This window comes from Ranitomeya imitator, chromosome 7 (genome assembly GCF_032444005.1).
Source record: "Ranitomeya imitator isolate aRanImi1 chromosome 7, aRanImi1.pri, whole genome shotgun sequence".
In the NCBI taxonomy this organism is placed as follows: Eukaryota; Metazoa; Chordata; class Amphibia; order Anura; family Dendrobatidae; genus Ranitomeya; species Ranitomeya imitator.
Window position 1 is genome coordinate 41,675,279 of NC_091288.1, and position 24,187 is coordinate 41,699,465.

Consider the following 24,187-nt stretch of genomic DNA (forward strand, 5'->3'; position numbering starts at 1 on the left):
CTGGAGACACTGGGGGCAGGACTGGAGACACTGGGGGCAGAATGCTGGACACACTGGGGGCAGGACTGGAGACACTGGGGGCAGAATGCTGGACACACTGGGGCAGAATGCTGGAGACACTGGGGGCAGAATGCTGGACACACTGGGGCTAGAATGCTGAAGACACTGGGGCAGGACTGGAGACACCGGGAACAGAATGCTGGACACACTGGGGGCAGAATGCTGGAGCACTGGGGGCAGAATGATGGACACACTGGGGCAGAATGCTGGAGACACTGGGGCAGAATGCTGGAGACACTAGGGGCAGAATGCTGGAGACACTGGGGGCAGGACTGGAGACACTGGGGGCAGAATGCTGGACACACTGGGGGCAGGACTGGAGACAGATGGGGCAAGAATGAAGATAAGGGGCATGATTGGAGACAGGGGGCAGAATGAAAGACGGGGCAGGATTGGATCATGGGGCAGGATGGATACAATGGAGACAGATGGGGCAGGATGGGGAGATCATGTGGGGCAGAATGGATACTCATGAGGGCAGGATGGGAGAACATATGGCTGGAGCCAGGAATGAGACACACGGGGCCAGGATGGGGAATATTATTACCATTGGGGCTAATTAAGGGATATTACTGCAGTCATGTATTTATTTTATTTTTTGAGCATACTGTTTTAAATGGGGGGCGGTTCTGTTACTGTGTAGAGTGATACTATGTCAACTTTTTTCTTCATGTGGTGTAATGTAGAAGTTGGGAAAAATTAAGAAATGTGTTCTGCAAGCGGAGCTCGAGATAACTGTGTTATTTCCTGTAGAGACAAGCCCTCGCTGGATGACGTAACAGTGGTTTTAGCTGGATGAAAGATGAAAAACAAAAATTAAGGACTTCACCTAGAGACGTCACTGGTGAGTCAGTGTGTTACCTATACACTGACACTATACACTGTATACTATATACAGAGGTCCTCTGTATAATGTCACCAGTGATCACTGTATTACCTGTACACAGACACTGCATACTAAGTACAGATCTCCTGTGTATAATGGCACTTATGGTGATAGTATTGTGTTTTTTTATTACTGATCAGTATTCAGTCACTATGGGGTGGTAATATGTGGTCTGGACATGGTGTTGCGGTATTTGTCCCTTGTATGTGCTATTTGGTCACTTTGTGGTGGTAATATGTGGTCTGGTCATGGTGTGGTGGTATTTGTTCCTTGTATGTGATATTATTCGGTCATTGGTGGTAATATGTGGTCTGGTCCTGGTGTTGTGGTATTTGTTCTTTGTATGTGATATTATTCTATCATTGTGGTGGTAATATGGTGTCTGATCATGGTGTAGCGGCATTTGTTCTTTGTATGTGATATTATTGGTAATTTTAAAATTTGAAAAATAACTAACAATATACCTAAATTGTATTGCATATTTTAACAAATATTTAATAGGTTACAGTAGAGTAGGGCCCGGCCAAAAGTGTCTACCGTGTTATGGTGGTGGCTTAAAAATTCTTTTGGCCAAAACAAAAGCTGCCGGCTATATGTGTGATCTGGTGATGGGAACTGTTAATGTGTGATAGGTGAGAAGTGGAGTTTTTCCAAGAGAGAGCGGTGGGACTGTGGACAGTTCGAGGGGTGGAGGCGGGGCTGGGGTGGAGCCTGGGCAGAGTCTCAAGGGGGCCCCGAAAATTTTGCCAGTATGGGCCCCGAAATTTCTAGTGGCAGCCCTGTCTCGGACACTGGCGTGGCAGCCCAGATCATCGGATAGATCAGGACATCAGGGACACCTGATAGACATCTGGGACACTGGCATGGCAGCCCAGATCATCGGTTACATCAGGACATCTGGGACACTGGTGTGGCAGTCCAGGTCATCGGCTGGGACATGGATGGCACGGGACCAGGCAGCAGTGGTCATTAGGATCCTAGCTACGGCCGTCAGGCCCCAGGCATCGGACCTAGGAAGGAACTCGAGCAGGATGGTGCAAACACCGCTGGACTGGACCTAGGCCGGACAGAGTTAGCACTGCATAGCAGGCTGAGCACAGCATAGTAAAAGCTCAGCAAGAACACCAGACTCCATCGTTAACCCCTTACCGGCATCGGACGTACTATACCGTCCGATGCCGGCTCCCCTGCTTTGATGCAGGGCTCCGCGGTGAGCCCGCACCAAAGCCGGGACATGTCAGCTGTTTTGAACAGCTGACATGTGCCCGTAATAGGCGCGGGCAGAATCGCGATCTGCCCGCACCTATTAACTAGTTAAATGCCGCTGTCAAACGCAGACAGCGACATTTAACTACCGCTTCCGGCCGGGCGGCCGGAAATGACGTCATCGCCGACCCCCGTCACATGATCGGGGGTCGGCGATGCTTGTGAATGGTAACCATAGAGGTCCTTGAGACCTCTATGGTTACTGATTGCCCGTCGCTGTGAGCGCCACCCTGTGGTCGGCGCTCACAACACACGTGCAATTCTGCTACATAGCAGGGATCAGCAGATCGTTGCTATGTAGCAGAGCCGATCGTGCTATGCCTGCTTCTAGCCTCTCATGGAGGCTATTGAAGCATGACAAAAGTTAAAAAAAAAGTTTAAAAAAAGGTTTAAAAAATAAAAAAAACATAAAAGTTTAAATCACCCCCCTTTCGCCCCAATCAAAATAAATCAATAAAAAAAAAATCAAATCTACGCATATTTGGTATCGCCGCGCTCAGAATCGCCCGATCTATCAATTAAAAAAAAGTATTAACCTGATCGCTAAACAGCGTAGCGGTAAAAAAATTCGAAACGCCAGAATTACGTTTTTTTGGTCGCCGCGACATTGCATTAAAATGCAATAACGGGCGATCAAAAGAACGTATCTGCACCGAAATGCTATCATTAAAAACGTCATCTCGGCACGCAAAAAATAAGCCCTCAACCGACCCCAGATGATGAAAAATGGAGACGCTACGAGTATCGGAAAATGGCGCAATTTTTTTTTTTTTTTTTTTAGCAAAGTTTGGAATTTTTTTTCACCACTTAGATAAAAAATAACCTAGTCATGTTTGGTGTCTATGAACTCGTAATGACCTGGAGAATCATAATGGCAGGTCAGTTTTAGCATTTAGTGAACCTAGCAAAAAAAGCCAAACAAAAAACCAATGTGGGATTGCACTTTTTTTGCAATTTCACCGCACTTGGAATTTTTTCCCCGTTTTCTAGTACACGACATGCTAAAACCAATGATGTCGTTCAAAAGTACAACTCGTCCCGCAAAAAATAAGCCCTCACATGGCCAAATTGACAGAAAAATAAAAAAGTTATGGCTCTGGGAAGGAGGGGAGCGAAAAACGAACACGGAAAAACGAAAAATCCCCCGGTCATGAAGGGGTTAAAAGATGAGCCCAGGAAGTTCAGTCACTGGGTATGGGGTGTCAGACACAAAAGGACTTCAGGAACATAATACAGAGGACACAGTTCAGACAGGGTCAGGTACTGGATATTCAGCCTCCAGGATAGGCAGATCTGGATACTCTGCCCCCAGAACAGGCAGAAAAACGAGACACAAATGGATCTGGGTACTCTGCCCCCAGGGCCGGTGGAAAAAAATGAGACACAAACGGATCTGGGTACTCTGCTCCCAGAACAGGAGGAAAAACATGTTTCAGCTCTCCCAAAACAGACTGCAGACAGAACGGGCCTGGATTTTCAGGAATGCTGCTTCAACCTATAAAATGTCAGCTTTAAGACAGATGCATTTCAACACGTCCAAAACTGAATATTTAGCTGCAGGGTCCTGTTCTGGCGGCGTCACAAAAATGATTGATTCACTGAAAAGTGCAGAACTTTTGTAAAACTTGCTGCACAACTTTGTTTCCTTTGCACCCTTTGATGAAAGAAGCCAGATCTAAGGACATGTCTTGGTAAGTAATTGTAGCCCTTCAGTTTAGTCCCTGGAAAATCAGCTCCATCACTGGACAGAAAAGGGCCCCTGTTGAAAAGCAATATATGGACATTTACAGTCCAAGAGGTCCTAAAAATGCAAAATTGGGCCCCTTACCTCTTGGGCCCTTGGGCGGCCACGTAGATTGCACCAATGATTTGTGAACTCCATCCTGAAGCCACTTTTAAGGATTATATAAGCTAAATACCTCTATGGCAAGTCCCATATGTAATATGAGATTAGAGATTGTTGCCTTTAATCTGCAGATTCTGGATTTTTGAGCCAAAGCTGATAGTCACTTGCAAAAACTGCCTTAGGCTGCCGTCACACTAGCAGTATTTGGTCAGTAATATTTTACATCAGTATGTGTAGCCAAAACCAGGAGTGGAACAATTAGAGGAAAAGTATAATAGAAACATATGCACCACTTCTGTATTTATCACCCACTCCTGGTTTTAGCTACAAATACTGATGGAAAATACTGACCAAATACAAATAGTGTGACGGCAGCCTAAATCTTCAGTCTCCACAGTCCATATATGTGTTATAGTTGTAACCCATTGATAGTGCGGGGCTCACTTTGCCCAGTGCCATCCGGATGTTATTTTTGCTGTGTTTTAGGCAAGACTTCATAACCAGTTTTGTTATTATGGGTTGTGAACATGTATTTAATATATATATATATATATATATATATATATATATATATATGTGTGTGTGTGTATATATATATATATATATATATATATATATATAGTGTCCAGCACTTATCCATCATTAGCCCAAAGAGATGGTATAAATTCACTCGTCTCTTGCATATAGGATGAGAGGTTTGAATGCGGCACCAAAATGTATTGAAGCACAAATTAGGCAAATGTTCTCTCTTCTATCAGGGCCAGTCTGCAATGGTAATATTGGTTTACATAACTGTAGCCTTCTGTACACACTTTGGGAACATGTTGTTGCTTTTTCTCCATAAATGCATGTGTTTTGAGCTAAAAAAATATTTTTGCAATTGCATTTTATTAAAAATGTTGCATTGTTTGACTTTGACATGCTCCTTGTTTCCCTGCACATTCAACTTTGAGATCATAAACCAAATGAGAGGAGCTGAGAAAAAAGGCAGATAAGAGTTACAAACTATCATATCAGAATATCAAAACCAGCTCACTGATGGACCCTCATTTAACTCATTCTGCAGCCAGCAATAGTGCAACACACAGGGGCTATAGAAGGCAAACTGCAAAATATTTAATGCAACCCAATTGGTAAAATTCTTTTTAGGTCGGCGTCACACTAGCGAGCTTTACGGACGTATGAGAAGTGCAGAAAATACGGATTGCACATGGTACAATGATTCTCTATGCCCCAGCTCCTATCTGCCGTATTTTATTGATCCGTATTATACTGTCTTGTACGGCCGTAGAAAATCGCAGCATGCTGCGTTTGTCACCGGATTGCGCAAAAAAATCGCCAATGAAAGTCTATGGGGGCGAGAAAAATACGGATTACACACGGACCAGCAGTGTGACTTGCGAGAAATACGCAGCGCTGTTAGAGAGAAAAGCCGGTAATTCAGTGCGGTGTACAGTAAAATCACACAGACAGCTTACAGTAGAATAGGTAGAATAAATGTCTACACATAGTATAGGTATATATATATATGTAATGTCAGTGAGACACCTATATATATTAATATTTCATACAGCGCTAGATAGCAGAAAAGCCGGTAATTCAATTACCGGCTTTTGCTATCTCCTTCCTAAACCCGACATGATATGAGACCTGGTTTACATACAGTAAACCATCTCATATTCCTTTTTTTTTTGCATATTCCACACTACTGTTAGTAGTGTGTGTGCAAAAGTTGGGCGCTCTAGCTATTAAATTAACCCCTCTGTGACCTTAGACGTACTATCCCGTCGAGGTGCCCTGGGCTTATCTGACCCTGGACGGGATAGTACGTCATAGCCGATCGGCCGCGCTCACGGGGGGAGCGCGGCCGATCGCGGCCGGGTGTCAGCTGCTTATCGCAGCTGACATCCGGCACTATGTGCCAGGAGCGGTCACGGACCGCCCCCGGCACATTAACCCCTGGCACACCGCGATCAAAGATGATCGCGATGTGCCGGCGGTGCAGGGAAGCACCGCGCAGGGAGGGGGCTCCCTGCGGGCTTCCCTGAGCCCCCCGCAGCAACGCGATGTGATCGCGTTGCTGCGAGGGTCTCCTCACCTCCCTCCCTGCTCGAGCCCCGGATCCAAGATGGCCGCGGATCCGGGTCCTGCAGGGAGGGAGGTGGCTTCACAGAGCCTGCTCAGAGCAGGCACTGTGAAGGCTGCAGCGCTGCATGTCAGATCAGTGATCTGACAGAGTGCTGTGCAAACTGTCAGATCACTGATCTGTGATGTCCCCCCCTGGGACAAAGTAAAAAAGTAAAAAAAAAAATTTCCAAATGTGTAAAAAAAATAAAAAAAAATATTCCAAAATAATGAAAAAAAAATATATATATTATTCCCATAAATACATTTCTTCATCTAAATAAAAAAAAAAACAATAAAAGTACACATATTTGGTATCGCCGCGTCCGTAACGACCCGACCTATAAAACTGTCCCACTAGTTAACCCCTTCAGTAAACACCGTAAGAAAAAAAAAAAAAAACGAGGCAAAAAACAACGCTTTATTATCATACCGCCGAACAAAAAGTGGAATAACACGCGATCAAAAGGACAGATATAAATAACCATGGTACCGCTGAAAGCATCATATTGTCCCGCAAAAAAAGAGCCGCCATACAGCATCATCAGCAAAAAAATAAAAAAGTTATAGTCCTGAGAATAAAGCGATGCAAAAATAATTATTTTTTCTGTAAAATAGTTTTTATCGTATAAAAGCACCAAACCATAAAAAAATGATATAAATGAGGTATCGCTGTAATCGTACTGACCCGAAGAATAAAACTGATTTATCAATTTTACCAAACGCGGAACGGTATAAACGCCTCCCCCAATAGAAATTCATGAATAGCTGGCTTTTGGTCATTCTTCCTCACAAAAATCGGAATAAAAAGCGATAAAAAAATGTCACGTGCCCAAAAATGTTTTCAATAAAAACGTCAACTCGTCCCGCAAAAAACAAGACCTCACATGACTCTGTGGACCAAAATATGGAAAAATTATAGCTCTCAAAATGTGGTATTGCAAAAAATATTTTTTGCAATAAAAAGGGTCTTTCAGTGTGTGACGGCTGCCAATTATAAAAATCCGCTAAAAAACTCGCTATAAAAGTAAATCAAACCCCCCTTCATCACCCCCTTAGTTAGGGAAAAATAAAAAAAAATGTATTTATTTCCATTTTCCCATTAGGGCTAGGGTTAGGGTTAGGGCTAGGGTTAGGGCTAGGGTTAGGGCTAGGGCTAGGGTTAGGGCTAGGGTTAGGGCTAGGGCTAGGGTTAGGGCTAGGGTTAGGGCTAGGGTTAGGGCTAGGGTTAGGGTTAGGGTTAGGGCTAGGGTTAGGGCTAGGGTTAGGGCTAGGGTTAGGGTTAGGGCTAGGGTTAGGGCTAGGGTTAGGGTTAGGGCTAGGGTTAGGGCTAGGGTTAGGGTTAGGGCTAGGGTTAGGGTTAGGGTTAGGGCTAGGGTTAGGGCTAGGGTTAGGGCTAGGGTTAGGGTTAGGGTTGGGGCTACAGTTAGGGTTGGGGCTAAAGTTAGGGTTAGGGTTTAGATTACATTTACAGTTGGGAATAGGGTTGGGATTAGGGTTAGGGGTGTGTCAGGGTTAGAGGTGTGGTTAGGGTTACCGTTGGAATTAGGGTTAGGGGTGTGTTTAGATTAGGGTTTCAGTTATAATTGGGGGGTTTCCACTGTTTCGGCACATCAGGGGCTCTCCAAACACGACATGGCGTCCGATCTCAATTCCAGCCAATTCTGCGTTGAAAAAGTAAAACAGTGCTCCTTCCCTTCCGAGCTCTCCTGTGTGCCCAAACAGGAGTGTACCCCAACATATGGGGTATCAGCGTACTCAGGACAAATTGGACAACAACTTTTGTGGACCAATTTCTCCTGTTACCCTTGGGAAAATACAAAACTGGGGGCTAAAAAATAATTTTTGTGGGAAAACAAAAAGATTTTTTATTTTCACGGCTCTGCGTTATAAACTGTAGTGAAACACTTGGGGGTTCAAAGTTCTCACAACACATCTAGATAAGTTCATTGAGGGGTCTAGTTTCCAATATGGGGTCACTTGTGGGGGGTTTCTACTGTTTAGGTACATTAGGGGCTCTGCAAACGCAATGTGACGCCTGCAGACCAATCCATCTAAGTCTGCATTCCAAATGATGCTCCTTCCCTTCCGAGCCCTCCCATGCGCCCAAACGGTGGTTCCCCCCCACATATCGGGTATCAGCGTACTCAGGACAAATTGGACAACAACATTTAGGGTCCAATTTCTCCTGCTAACCTTGGAAAAATACAAAACTGGGGGCTAAAATATAATTTTTGTGGAAAAAAAAATATTTTTTATTTGCATGGCTCTGCGTTATAAACTGTAGTGAAATACTTGGGGGTTCAAAGCTCTCACAACACATCAAGATGAGTTCCTTAGGGGGTCTACTTTCCAAAATGGTGTCACTTGTGGGGGGTTTCTACTGTTTAGGTACATTAGGGGCTCTGCAAACGCAATGTGACGCCTGCAGACCATTCCATCTAAGTCTGCATTCCAAATGGCGCTCCTTCCCTTCCGAACCCTCCCATGCGCCCAAACGGTGGTTCCCCCCCACATATGGGGTATCAGCGTACTCAGGACAAATTGGACAACAACTTTTGGGGTCCAATTTCTCCTGTTACCCTAGGGAAAATACAAAACTGGGGGCTAAAAAATAATTTTTGTGGGAAAAAAATTTTGTTTTATTTTTATGGCTCTGCATTATAAACTTCTGTGAAGCCCTTGGTGGGTCAAAGTGCTCACCACACATCCAGATAAGTTCCTTAGGGGGTCTACTTTCCAAAATGGTGTCACTTGTGGGGGGTTTCAATGTTTAGGCACATCAGTGGCTCTCCAAACGCAACATGGCGTCCCATCTCAATTCCTGTCAATTTTGCATTGAAAAGTCAAACGGCGCTCCTTCCCTTCCGAGCTCTCCCATGCGCCCAAACAGTGGTTTACTGCCACATATGGGGTATCAGCGTACTCGGGACAAATTGGACAACAACTTTTGAGGTCCAATTTCTTCTCTTACCCTTGGAAAAATAAAAAATTGGGGGCAAAAATATAATTTTTGTGAAAAAATATGATTTTTTATTTTTACGGTTCTGCATTATAAACTTCTGTGAAGCACTTGGTGGGTCAAAGTGCTCACCACACCTCTAGATAAGTTCCTTAGGGGGTCTACTTTCCAAAATGGTGTCACTTGTGGGGGGTTTCAATGTTTAGGCACATCAGTGGCTCTCCAAACGCAACATGGCGTCCCATCTCAATTTCTGTCAATTTTGCATTGAAAAGTCAAACTGCGCTCCTTCCCTTCCGAGCTCTCCCATGCGCCCAAACAGTGGTTTACTGCCACATATGGGGTATCAGCGTACTCAGGACAAATTGGACAACAACTTTTGAGGTCCAATTTCTTCTCTTACCCTTGGAAAAATAAAAAATTGGGGGCAAAAATATAATTTTTGTGAAAAAATATGATTTTTTATTTTTACGGTTCTGCGTTATAAACTTCTGTGAAGCACTTGGTGGGTCAAAGTGCTCACCACACATCCAGATAAGTTCCTTAGGGGGTCTACTTTCCAAAATGGTGTCACTTGTGGGGGGTTTCAATGTTTAGGCACATCAGTGGCTCTCCAAACGCAACATGGCGTCCCATCTCAATTCCTGTCAATTTTGCATTGAAAAGTCAAATAGCGCTCCTTCCCTTCCGAGCTCTCCCATGCGCCCAAACAGTGGTTTACTGCCACATATGGGGTATCAGCGTACTCAGGACAAATTGGACAACAACTTTTTGGGTCCAATTTCTCCTGTTACCCTTGGTAAAATAAAACAAATTGGAGCTGAAGTAAATTTTTTGTGTAAAAAAGTTAAATGTTCATTTTTATTTAAACATTCCAAAAATTCCTATTAAACACCTGAAGGGTTAATAAACTTCTTGAATGTGGTTTTGAGCACCTTGAGGGGTGCAGTTTTTAGAATGGTGTCACACTTGGGCATTTTCTATCATATAGACCCCTCAAAATGACTTCAAATGAGACGTGGTCCCTAAAAAAAAATGGTGTTGTAAAAATGAGAAATTGCTGGTCAACTTTTAACCCTTATAACTCCCTAACAAAAAAAAAATTGGTTCCAAAATTATGCTGATGTAAAGGAGACATGTGGGAAATGTTACTTATTAAGTATTTTGTGTGACATATCTCTGTGATTTAATTGCATAAAAATTCAAAGTTTGAAAATTGCGAAATTTTCAAAATTTTCGCCAAATTTCCGTTTTTTTCACAAATAAACGCAGGTACTATCAAAGAAATTTTACCACTATCATGAAGTACAATATGTCACGAGAAAACAATGTCAGAATCACCAGGATCCGTTGAAGCGTTTCGGAGTTATAACCTCATAAAGGGACAGTGGTCAGAATTGTAAAAATTGGCCTGGTCATTAACGTGCAAACCACCCTTGGGGGTAAAGGGGTTAAAGGGTTAAATGGCGGAAAAAATTGGCGTGGGCTTCCGCGCAATTTTCTCCGCCAGAGTGGTAAAGCCAGTGACTGAGGGCAGATATTAAAGAATTGATGATACTTTCTATAGGGATGGAAAATGGAAAAAGGCATAAAACATTTTGAGTCTTCTTGAGTTGTTGTTATTACATAGCGGAAAAATGAATTTGCACAGGAGGTTATTAGTCTGATACACAAGGCACGGTTATGGAGAGAGCAAAAATAGCAGATGCACTTGGAACAAAGTCTTCTCCGCAATTATAAATATTACATTGTTGACCTATCCTTAGACTAGGTCATCAATATCTGTAGAGTGGGGCTGCAACACCCAGAACCCCGGCTGATGAACCATTCCTGGATCCGGCAGTGGACTGGAAGCTCTCAGTTGGGGAGCTGCACAGAACAGCTCCTTCAATGGTATCGTGGCCTCAGACTGTATGTCTGCCCCCTATTGACTTGAATTTGAGGCGTATGTGCAGTACCTGGCCACGGCCACTGTTCCAATAATGGCGCTGCGCTCTGCAGCTATAAAACGGGGCACTTCTGGCCGCCATCCGCATTGGGAACAGCTGATCGTTAAAGTGCGGAATGTCGCATCTCCACCACTCAGATATTGATGACCTAGCCTAAAGACGGGCTATCAATGTAAAAGTCATGGACAACCCCTTAAAGGAGATATATAGCACATAGTTGTCATCTGGGGGTCATGTTACAGAGTTTTTCTTCAAGATAGATCTCTAGAAAGACATTTCCTTAAGAATTAAAGTGCAATAATCCATTCCTGCCCCCTCTGATCTCTGCTAAGCATCCTTCTCTGAAGCACAGAGATGCCCCAATCTTGTACCATCCTCAAAAACCTCGGTGAAAGAACAATATCCAGGCCCTCTGCAGCCCAAGAGCTCATCATAAGGCACAGATCCACCTGCTCTGGAGATGGAAATGATCTTCTTCACCTCTTGGACCGCTGAGCGGCCGCACAGGTTGCACCGATGCTATGTCCGCCCACCCGATTCTTCTCCAAGAGCTTCTAGAATTCTATCCCTGCAGCCGCATCCTCAGGATGACTTCATCTGTTACAGATATCAGTGCTTTCATAATTGAAATCCTATTATTTCCCCCAATCCGCAGCCAGGCAGGTTTTATTATAATGCTGACGTAGAATTACGGCCCTACTATCGCTGAAGTGACCCATGACTTAGAGCATAGAGGAACAAGTCCTAGAACTGGACTCCTTGAAATATTCCCCGGCCCAGTTAATAGTATCAGTGGGTTAACTGCTATCTTTAGTCTGTATACATAGGAATAAATCTGATGAATTTCTTCCTATTTTTAATAGAGCAGCTCATAGAGGACTGGCCGGATAATGCAGTCGCTGTCCATGATGCTGAACCTCATACTCCCATTTACAGTACCGTGCACATACCATATATATATTCTTAATAATATATATTGGAATTTACTAGTAATCAACTTTTGCTACTAATTCTATGCATTTCCTACAGAGACATGTTATGTATCTGCAAAGAAATAATGCCTATGTATACAGACCTTAGATAGTTCTATGAGAATAGTGACCATATACTGTATATGATCATTTCTTTGTAGATCTATCACACATACTAGATCAGACCTGGGCAAGATGCGGCCTGCCTGACGATTTTAAACGGCCCGCCGCCCCCGGCACCGCTCGGCCAGCCGCCAGAGACAGTGCAGCTGCTGCGCGTCGCTGGTTCCCCTTCCTTTCAGCCACTCCAGCGCCTGCTGACCGCCGCTGGCACTTCCGCATTAGGGAAGCGCCAGCAGCGGGTGACGTCACTCAGCGTGACACAGGCTGCTGCGCTGCTCCTTCGTCCGTTGCGCCGGATGCCGGTGTTCTGTGCGGCTGTACTGTGGTCACTTGTGGAGTCGGACGGTGCCGGTGGTCGGTAGTAAGTGCTCCATGCTGCGGGGACGGGTAATGGAGCTGCCTGGTGCCTGCCTGCCTGCATGCATGATAGGGGGGGAGGGAGCAGCGGCCAGCGCTGGGGGGGGGATACGGATGGGGGCAGCACAAACAGACATTATGGGGCTGTGGGGCACAATTATCAGGAGTCAGGACAGTATGATGGGGGCACAAGTGACAAATCAGGACAGTATGGGGGCACAAGTGACAAATCAGGACAGTATGGGGGCACAAATGAAATCTGGACATTATGGGGGCACAAATGAATGAAATCTGGACATTATGGGGGCACAAATGAAATCTGGACATTATGGGGGCACAAATGAATGAAATCTGGACATTATGGGGGCACAAATGAAATCTGGACATTATGGGGGCACAAATGAATGAAATCTGGACATTATGGGGGCACAAATGAAATCTGGACATTATGGGGGCACAAATGAATGAAATCTGGACATTATGGGGGCACAAATTAATGAAATCTGGACATTATGGGGGCACTAATGTATTGTAAATCTCTGCATTGTTTAACATACTGTTTGTTTATGAAAAGATAGCATATGTATACTACAGTATTGGGTAAAAATGAGTTAATTATATTAGTCCGGCCCTCTAAAACCATCCAAAATTAATTGCCCACCCCTGTACTAGATAGATAAATGGAGTCATATTTTTTTTTTTTTACAACATACTTAATTTAGTATTTAGTAATATTTGTGGCTGAAGACTAGGATTGCCAACCATCCTGAAATTCCTGTACAGTCCTAAAAAAAAAAAAAATAGGATACGTTTTGCTTCTGTCTGTAAAAAATGTGATGCGTACATCAATTTTGGGAAATTATCGAAGCTTGTCCAGATATTTTATTGCTGTAATTATCATCATTTTACAGATTGCCAGACGTCCAGATAATTCCGGTACTGGAAAAATCGGTACCAGAATTATCCGTGTCCGTGTGCTCACGTGGCACATCAGTGTGGCACACGTGCGGCAGCCGTATGCCGCCCGTGTGCCAACTGGGTACCACACGGACCGTGCAGGAGACAGCGCTACAAGTAAGCGCTGTCCCCTGCTTTGGGTGCTGAAGCCCCATTCATTTCTTCTCTCCAGCAGCGTTCGCTTATTACAGTGATGAATATGCGGCTCCACCTCCCATAGGGGTGGAGCCGCATATTCATCACTGTAATAAGCGGCGCCACGTGACCGCTCATGCAGGAAGAGCTGCGACACTGAGAGGAAGCATTGAGGGAGCTAGGTGAGTATTTTCTTTCCAGCGGGTGGGCGCACAGGGGGTGGGAGGGGGTTGGTTACAGGGAACTTTATTTACACCACAAAAAAAAAAAGATTTTTCATTCCTTTGCTCCAGCGAACGCTGCTGGAGAGAAGAAATGAATGGCGGCTTCAGCACCACAAGCTGAGGGGACAGCGCTTACTGTAGCGCTGTCTCCTGCACGGCACACGGACTGCACACGGACAGCATCCGTGTGCGGTACATGTTTTACACGGACCCATTGACCTTAATGGGTCCGTGTGATCCGTGCGCTCCCACGAACACTGACATGTCTCCGTGTTTTGCAAACGGACACACGGTCCGTGAAAACACACTGACATGTGCAGAGACAAATTGATTTTAATGTGTCTACGTGAGTCAGTGTCTCCGGTACGTGAGGAAACTGTCACCTCATGTACCGGAGCCACTGACGTGTGAAACCGGCCTAACAGAATTATGTGCTGTGGACAAGGATCACTTATACCGTGTTTCTGATTTATTATGGTTTTCCATTGTGTCCGTAAAAAATGTCGTCTATCCGTGATTTTTTGATAAGCCGTCCAGGAAAAATTTTAAAAAAAATAAAGTTGGCAACCCTGCTGAAGAGTGCATGTGGAACTAGAAGTATGGCTTGCTGAGACTTATTGTCCCTCATCAGCTTACTTTCCTTTCATACAAAAGAAATAAAATAATGTGACTCTTGGTTATAATTAATTGCCAAGTCTGATTTATCTGCCAGGCACTGCTTCCTATGGAAAGCCTCTATGTTTTATTAGTGGGATTCTGTCGCCCCCTTGTGTCCAGTTAGTGATATTGTCAGCTTTTACAGCACTGACATTGGCACACTGGTAGCATTTGGTGATACAGATCAAACCTGTTGGCAGGAGGGAAACTAATATCTCCTTTTATGTAAATGTTACATTGTTTGTATAAATATCAAGAATTTGAAATTTAGAACTAAAGGATTTAACAGTTTAAGGGGGGGGAGGGGAATTATCATGATTTCTATAGGGTTAATGGGGCTGAATGTGAGAAATGGGTCTCCCCCCCCATAACATCATAGGGAAAGAAGAAGAAAAAAAATATTGATGGTTCTGAGCTGCACATTTCTGGCATTGCAATAAATTCTTCATCTTGTCTGGGGGGAGGTTAGATTTCCTTCATCAGCCCCCAGGACACCTGCAGGCAACAAGGACCATTTGGATGTTGAGGGTGGCCAACTACTAGCTTCCAGCAGCAGCAGGAGCTGCACTCACTCTGGACTGGGGGAGGCGTCGCACTGAGTCATGTCTGTGCTCACACATTAACTGCTTGCCTGGCTTTAAAGAGAATAGCCAAGTACTTGAGAAGAAGACAGGGCATCCCCAATCCTCACCTGCCTCCTACTGATTCCTCCCATCCAGTCCTCTCTCTGGAGCTCCTATAAGGCATCTGTATTTGGGGATCCAGACTGCAAGATTTAGGATCTAGATGAGCCCCTAGCAGATCCCTGCAGGTGGGCAATCACTAGGTGAGCCTCGCCTCCTTCCTTTTCTATAGCTGCATTCCATGGAATCATGTTCTTGTTACATTATTGGGAGATGTTAAGCTTTAGCTTTTGTTTCCAGCCCAATGGAAAGACATCGCCAGGATAAAGCCAGGTAACCTGTTACACCGCCCGCTCCTCTGCTTCCCTCCAGGTACACAGCCTGTTAGGATCCATGGCTTCTAGCTCTGTAAATGAGGGATCTGATGAAAACGAATAGATGTTGTGATAGTAGGAGAAGGGATATATTACTATATAGATTCACTTCATACGTCACTGTCAGGAAAGGAAGCAATGAATGAATCATTTTAGGGTCAGATAACTCATACAAATAGATCGTTGTTTTTTTTTTAATTGGGGCAATCATTACTAATAAGCCAGACTTGTCTTAATTAGATTGGATCTTAATTAGATTTTAATTAAATGTTACCATGATATTCTTTAGAACAGGTTCCATTTATGTGATCTTATAGAATCATTACATATGTGACTAATTCTATTATGTTTGCATTGGACACATTCTGATGATAGAACTCCAATCAGTTTCCTGTCCAGAAGGATCAATCATTTTCTTGATCATTTCACCATTTTCCTTGTTGTCTGGGGTTGGAGCTGACACATTCTTGGAGAAGCTCAGTGCCTACTGATATCATTTCAGGAGATCGCATGGTCTGCTGAGCCAGGCTAGTCCTCAGAGAACAGGACTAAAGATACATTTGACTTTAGGCTAGCCCTTTTGTTAGCAGTCCCAGCATAGCCTCAGTGTTCTTCTGTAGCCTTCATGCTGGTGTTCTCCTCCACTTCACATCAAATGAGACTGTTTCAGGCTTAGGTTGGATTCAGGTCATTGTCAACAGGCTCTGAGATTTCCAAGGTCATTCCAGTCCAGGTGGATTTGGTTTCTAAGCCATTCTTCTCTATAAAGTACATTTTCTTTTTCCTTTGAGGTGGATCTCCACAGCTTCCTCTGGACAACCAGAAAGGGGATACTGATATCAACTAAAGTCAACTAAACAAAGGACTTTGTGACTGGAGAAATGGCTTCTTCTTCTCCACCTTCTTCCAGTGCCAATCAGGACACCAACCCATCCAACCTGCGACCTACAAGTAGGAGACTCGTTTTATTTGCACTTATTAGATGAATGCAGCTATGGAAATGTTTAATGTAACAAGGAAAAACTATATAGATGGCATTGCATTATGTGGGAGCATCTGAAACAATTAAGCATCTCCAGGCTTGATTAAAGGCAATGTGCTGTTATTAGCCCTCAATTATGTCCCTCTTGTTGGTTCTTCTAGGCTTTTAGCGAGTCCTGGTATAATCAACCTGCATTTGGTGATAATTGCAGCTTTTTGGGGGGGAAATTGTTGAGCGTTTAAGGGATTATAATTAAGTTGGAGGAACTGTAAGGAGCTTGTTGTATTCAGATTCATGAGATCTGGTCAGCATAGAAAGTAACTGCAAATATATAAATATATACAGTGTATGTGTACATGTACAGAATGTGACATGATGAAAAGAGACAAAAGAAGAGGAACACAGGACACAGAAGACTGCCAGCCACTCCATAGCCTGACAGGGCTGCAGAGGCTCTGAGGCATGAACACAGGGTCATTATCCTGATTATTGTGGAGCCAGGGAGGATGGAGGCAAAGAGCACAGAGAAATGGGATTTATTGTCATCCGAGGGTTTCCTTTAATAGATAATAGATAGATAAATAAATAGAGACAGATAGATGATAGATAGATAGATAGATAGATAGATAGATAGATAGATAGATAGATAATGAATAGATAGATGATAGATAGATAGATAGATAGATAGATAGATAGATAGATAGATAGATAGATAGCTTGCTAGATAGATAATGAATAGATATATAGATAGATATGGATAGGTAGATAGATAGATAGATAGATAGATAGATAGATAGATAGATAGATAGATAGATAGATAGATAGATAGATAATGAATAGATAGATGATAGATAGATAGATAGATAGATAGATAGATAGATAGATAGATAGATAGATAGACATAGATAGGTAGATAGATAGATAGATAGATAGATAGATAGATAGATAGATAGATAGATAGATAGATAGACAGATATGGATAGATAGATAATGAATAGATAGATGATAGATAAATAGATAATGAATAGATTGATAGATAGATAGATATTGATAGATAGATTAATAATAAATAGAAAGATACATTTAAGTGTTTCTGCAGATGGTATGATATCATTCCTATAGTTTTGAAAATTATTATTGCTTTTTCTTTTATATTTAAATGTAATAATAGTAATAATAGTGTTTGAAACAGATGGAAATGTGGGTGTGTGGTGTGAGAATTTGTGCTGTTTATGTATATATATATATATAATATTTGAGCATGTGTGTATAAAACATTGTAGTGTATGTGATCTGTGTGTTTATTTATATGTGTCTGTATGTCATATATGTGTGCTGTCTGTACATGTGTATATCTATAATATCCAATTGTGTTTTATTTATTTAGTTAAATAAATGTTGTTATTTTATTTGTGTTTATGTGTGTAGTCTGTGTACTGTATGTTTATATATGCTTGTATGTGATACATTTATATATGATTTCTGTGTACTTAATACGTGTTTGCAATTTGCATGCAATATCTTTGTGTATATTAGTTGTGCAGTCCTGTGTGTATGCATGGATGCCATATATGTGTCTGTCTGTATGTGTATATAGTATGTGCCTGTGTCTGAGCAGTGTGTGTCTGCCTGGTGGAGTTGCAGCAGACATGCTCTATTTCTCTCTGTATAGGGTCATAGATTTCTCCCAGATACTTAATTCCATTTGCTGCCCATGTGATGCTTAAAATCACTGTCCCCCAAACCAAACCCTTCCTCCCTCCCCTGGCATGGTGCTGGTCCCTGTACATCTGCATGTTCAGCAGCCCCCTGCCCACCCAAACTAGTACTGCTAGAATTAATTAAAACAATTCACTAATATCTTCTGTCTTTAGAGTTTTTATGGATGTTTTATTAGAAGACACACACCTAATCTATTTCTTTAATTCTGACTTATATGTCCATATTTCATTATTGTGTGCAGACGATCGAATAAGAACCGCAAAACTTTTACAATTAATCATCCTACTGATCATATATTGTAATCGCTTGTCTGACGTCATTACAAAATGACGTCACTGATGCACATAGATACACACATTGGCTGAAGCAAACATAGCTCCTTGGATTTTCTTGTCAAACTGAAAAGCCAGAAATATGCAATTTATTTAATATCTATCTATCTATTATCTATCTGTATATCTATCTATCTATCTATCTAATATCTATCTATCCATTTTTCTATCTAATATATATATATATATATATATTCTATCTATTTATATTTCAATCTATCTATTATCTATTTATCTATCTATTATCTATCTAATATCCATCTATCCTTATCTATGTTTATCCATCCATTATCCATCTTTCTATCTAATATCTATATATATTTCTATCTATCTATCTAATATCTATATCTATCTATCTATCTATCTATCTATCTATCTACTTGCCTTTCTATCTATCTCATAAATATATCTTCTAGCTATTAAACATATTTTAAAGATAGACACAAGTGAATATAAAGCGAATAAAATAGTTTGTGACTATCTCAATGTTTATGGCACATGGGAATCATTTATTACAGCTTTTTTTATTACAATATTATTACATATGTCGTTGCGTCATTTTCAGCCAATGCGATTTTCATGCGCTTTCAAAAATCTTTCAAAATCCTAAGAATGATAAATGCAGAGAGCGGAATCTCCCCAGGTAGAATGTGGGTTATTTTCTCCCCCAGGATTTACTTTCCTTATCAAGAACGATACGTGGGATTTGTATTGATGGATTTCTGACACTAATATACAAGGATTTCTCTGGAACCGACTCACCACGATATATATTATATATTATTATTTATATTATAATACACCCCCCATTAGTTCTTCTTCGGAGTAATTAGCTTCTATAATTGGAATTCTATAATTCTATAAATCACATATATATATATATATATATATATATATATATGTATATATATATATATATATATATATATATATATATATATATATATATATATATATATATGTGTGTTTGTGTGTAACATCACGGTGGGAGAGTTTGGATACAAAGACTGAAGACACAGAAAGTGTAAATTGAAAAGATAATGAAGAGCAGAGAACACAAAAAAAAATCAATAAAACCGGGCAGTTTAGATAATCTATTGTCTTGTACTTCTCACAGACATGAATATCATTAAAGAGGCCAAAACCTCCCCACACACTGGTACCAGTGATATCTGTAATGTAAGAACATCCAGAAAATACAGGAAGAAAAAGAGGCTAGATAATAATATAATAATATTTCTATTTGAGGAACATTAAATGATAGATAGATAGATAGATAGATAGATAGATAGATAGATAGATAGATAGATAGATAGATAGATAGATAGATAAATAGATAATCAACAGATAGATAGATAGATAGATAGATAGATAGATAGATAGATATGGGATAGATATATAATAGATAGATAGATAGATAGATAGATAGATAGATAGATAGATAGATAAATAGATAGATAGATAGATAGATAGATAGATAGATAGATAGATATGGGATGGATAGATAGATATATAGATAGATAGATATTAGATTGATACATATTAGATAGATAGATGGATAGATAGATATTAGATAGATAGATAGATATTAGATTGATAGATATTAGATATATAGATGGTTAGACAGATATTAGATAGATAGATATTAGATAGATAGATAGATAGATAGATAGATAGATAGATAATAGTAGATAGATAGATAGACAGATGATAGATAGATAAATAGATAGATAATAGATAGATAGATATTAGATAGATAGATAGATAGATAATAGATAGATAGATAGATAATAGATAGATAGATAGATAGATAGATAGATAGATAGATAGATAGATAATAGATAATAGATAGATAGATAGATAATAGATAGATAGATAATGGATAGATAGATAGAAAGATAGATAGATAGATAGATAGATAGATAGATAGATAGATAGATAGATAGATAGATAGATATGAACATGTAATACAGGGGTCTTATAATGAGATTGTGTTGTTATCTACCATCATTCTTATTAGCTGATCGGACTGTTGTGGTCACAGACACCTGGTACTGAATGAAACAATTATTACCTTCCAATCTCCCCTTTATACAATAAAAAACAGCAGGAGACCAACAAAGCGCAAACCCCCGACGTGTGTACAGAGGCCTGAGCACAGGATTTCTCTGTGGTCTCCTGCAGGATTTGCACCTTGGATCCTGGTGTGTAAAGAAATAGATAAAATACTAGATAGTCTCCGGTGCACAGAGTGATACTGATCGTGCATGTCGGTGCTCAGGGCTCCTGTGCAGTCTCCTCTGCAGCCTACATAAGCAGTCAGCCTGATCAGCCAGTCAAATACTATTTTTCAGCCAATTAATTCCTGCTCTGTTCCCTGACCCCCATTTCATGGCAGTTTACTTGGCTGGAGCAGAACCAAAGGATCTTAACCGTCCAGGACACAGATGAGATACAGTGATGGAAGCGGAATTATCCTCTATTATCTGACACAGCCCGTGATTTGCATTGTGCCTGCACCTGCACAGATAACGTGCACAGCCCTCGGCCCCTGTACACACTGCAGACACTGCTCTCAGTGCGATTATACAGTCACATCAGATGATACATCATTTTATCATTCAGTATCTATTATCTATATATTAATCTATTATCTATCTATCTATCTATTCTATCTATCTAAATATCTAAAAAGAAGAAAAAAAGAAGAAAAAATTAGGCAGCACTCCTTTTCTTCCAGTGAAAATCTGTGTTTTAATTCAGACCCACATGGCAGGCGACGTTTCGGGAAAGGCTCATCCAGAGCCATGTGGGTCTGAATTAAAACACAGATTTTCACTGGAAGAAAAGGAGTGCTGCCTAATTTTTTCTTCTTTTTGGATTTATGCATAGTGGATGGATTGCAATTAAGGCCTGTGCACCCTAAAGGCATTTATAGTGTGCTGTTTCGATTTATATATATATAGATATATATATATATATATGTATATATATATATATATATTCTATCTATCTAAATATCTATTATCTATCTATTATCTATCTATCTATCTATCTATCTCTATCTGTTATCTATCTATCTATCTATCTATTGTCTATCATCTATTTATCTATTGTCTATCTATCTATCTATCTATCTATCTATCTATCTATCTATCTATCTATCTATCTATCTATCTATCTATATCTGTTATCTATCTATCTATCTATCTATCTATCTATCTATCTATCTATCTATCTATCTATCTATCTATCTATCTATCTATCTATCTATCTATCTATCTATCTATCTATCTATCTCTGTTATCTATCTATCTATCTATCTATCTATTGTCTATCTATCTATCTATCTATCTATCTATCTATCTATCTATCTATCTATCTATCTATCTATGTATTTCAATTAAATAGTTTTGTTTCAGGAACTCAGGCTAGAATGAGACATTATGTAGGAAGTTGTCATTTTGTGTCTAGTTATAATACTGCTGTATTCCTTATGTGCCTGTGGGTCGGGTGTGTCGGGTGTACTTACAGGGCTGTAAACATGCTGCCATTAGATCTCCTGAGATTATGATCTTCTTACACATTCTTCCGCACCGTGTGAACACACGCCGAGTGATGGGAGCGATGTGTCACTGTCTTTTGTCCGATGATCCTGATACAACCTTTGCATTTTATTTCTGTTCTGTATTCCGTTTGCAGCCTATGACACCTGGTGTGGGGTGGCACATGGATGCACAAAAAAGCTGGGACTAAAGATATGTGGTAGGTCTTTGTTTACTGATGAAATATTTGTGTTCTGATGTAGCAGAGTTGAGTTTGCATTATGCAATCTGCTATTTCTTGCTTTTACAAAAACTTTATAAATCACTAAAGTGTTTTTAAAAAAAATAACCTGTGAAGTCTACCTGCAGCAGTCCTAAGGAAAAGCCAAAAAATAACACAGCAGTACAGTAGTGCCAGCAGTTGTGTCAACTAGCAAACTCAGCTCTGCTGCATCCTTGTGTGACTTTGTATAAACATTTAGTGTTATATGTGTATTAAAGAGGGAAATATGGCGTGAAAGCAGCAGTGTGAGGCAGAAATATCGAGACACAAAAGAAATGTCTGTACGTGTTAATAATGTCATTAATCTCATTTATTGAAATAAATCAAGTCCACTAGATCCATCATTCAGCTCACTGACAGCCTGTCTGAAAAGGATCACAATCCCAGAGTTCCCCCTAGTGGTAACATATAGAATAGCTCATTTCACTGGAAGCAGAAATCAGACTGAAAAAAATAATCATTTAATAAGGAAATAATCAGAATTTCTGGGTTTACTGGTAAAGAATTTGTTTATTTTGGAGAAAAAGCAATACATATTTATTTCGTTTCTTGTGATCAATTCTGGAATGGATCAACGTGATACTATTATATTACTATCCTTACAGTGATGCCATAATATTACTATCCTCACAGTGATACTATCATATTACTATCCTCACAGTGATACTGTGATATTACTATCCTCACAGTGATACTATCATATTGCTATCCTCACAGTGAAACTATTATATTACTATCCTCACAGTGATACTATTATATTACTATCCTCACAGTGATACTAGTATATTACTATCCTCACAGTGATACTATTATATAACTATCCTCACAGTGCTACTATCATATTACTATCCTCACAGTGATACTATCATATTACTATCCTCACAGTGATACTATCATATTACTATCCTCACAGTGATAGTATGATATTACTATCCTCACAGTGATACTATCATATTACTATCCTCACAGTGATACTATCATATTACTATCCTCACAGTGATACTATCATATTACTATCCTCACAGTGATACTATGATATTACTATCCTCACAGTGATGCTATTATATTACTATCCTCACAGTGATACTATCATATTACTATCCTCACAGTGATACTATCATATTACTATCCTCACAGTGATACTATGATATTACTATCCTCACAGTGATGCTATTATATTACTATCCTCACAGTGATACTATCATATTACTATCCTCACAGTGATACTATTATATTACTATCCTGACAGTGATACTATGATATTACTATCCTCACAGTGATACTATCATATTACTATCCTCACAGTGATGCTATTATATTACTATCCTCACAGTGATGCTATCATATTGCTATCCTCACAGTGATACTATCATATTACTATTCTCACAGTGATACTATTATATTACTATCATCACAATGATACTATTATATTGCTATCCTGACAGTGATACTATGATATTACTATCCTCACAGTGATACTATGATATTACTATCCTCACAGTGATGCTATTTTATTACTATCCTCACAGTGATGCTATCATATTGCTATCCTCACAGTGATACTATTATATTACTATCCTTACAGTGATACTATTATATTACTATCCTCACAGTGATGCTATTATATTACTATCCTCACAGTGATGCTATTAGATTACTATCCTCACAGTGATATTATCATATTACTATCCTCACAGTGATACTATTATATTACAATCCTCACAGTGATGCTATTATATTACTATCCTCACAGTGATACTATTATATTACTATCCTCACAGTGATACTATTATATTACTATCCTCATAG

The 24,187-nt window shown here is 40.4% G+C and overlaps 1 protein-coding gene across 3 annotated transcripts in view; it reads left to right on the top strand.

The window, feature by feature from the left end:
- The first annotated feature begins 3,875 nt into the window (after nucleotides 1-3,875).
- Nucleotides 3,876-24,187, top strand: part of GAD1 (glutamate decarboxylase 1) — a 90,724-nt gene continuing 70,412 nt past the window's right edge. Inside the window, exons 1-3 of one of the 3 annotated variants that reach the window (XM_069733122.1) lie at nucleotides 3,876-3,903; nucleotides 16,306-16,465; nucleotides 22,253-22,315. In XM_069733122.1, the coding sequence (XP_069589223.1) occupies nucleotides 16,396-16,465; nucleotides 22,253-22,315 (133 nt within the window). In that variant the 5' untranslated portion in view covers nucleotides 3,876-3,903; nucleotides 16,306-16,395. Of the gene's footprint in view, nucleotides 3,904-15,059; nucleotides 15,344-15,407; nucleotides 15,474-16,305; nucleotides 16,466-22,252; nucleotides 22,316-24,187 lie in introns of those variants that run through there. The other 2 variants (XM_069733120.1, XM_069733121.1) reach the window with 2 other exon arrangements.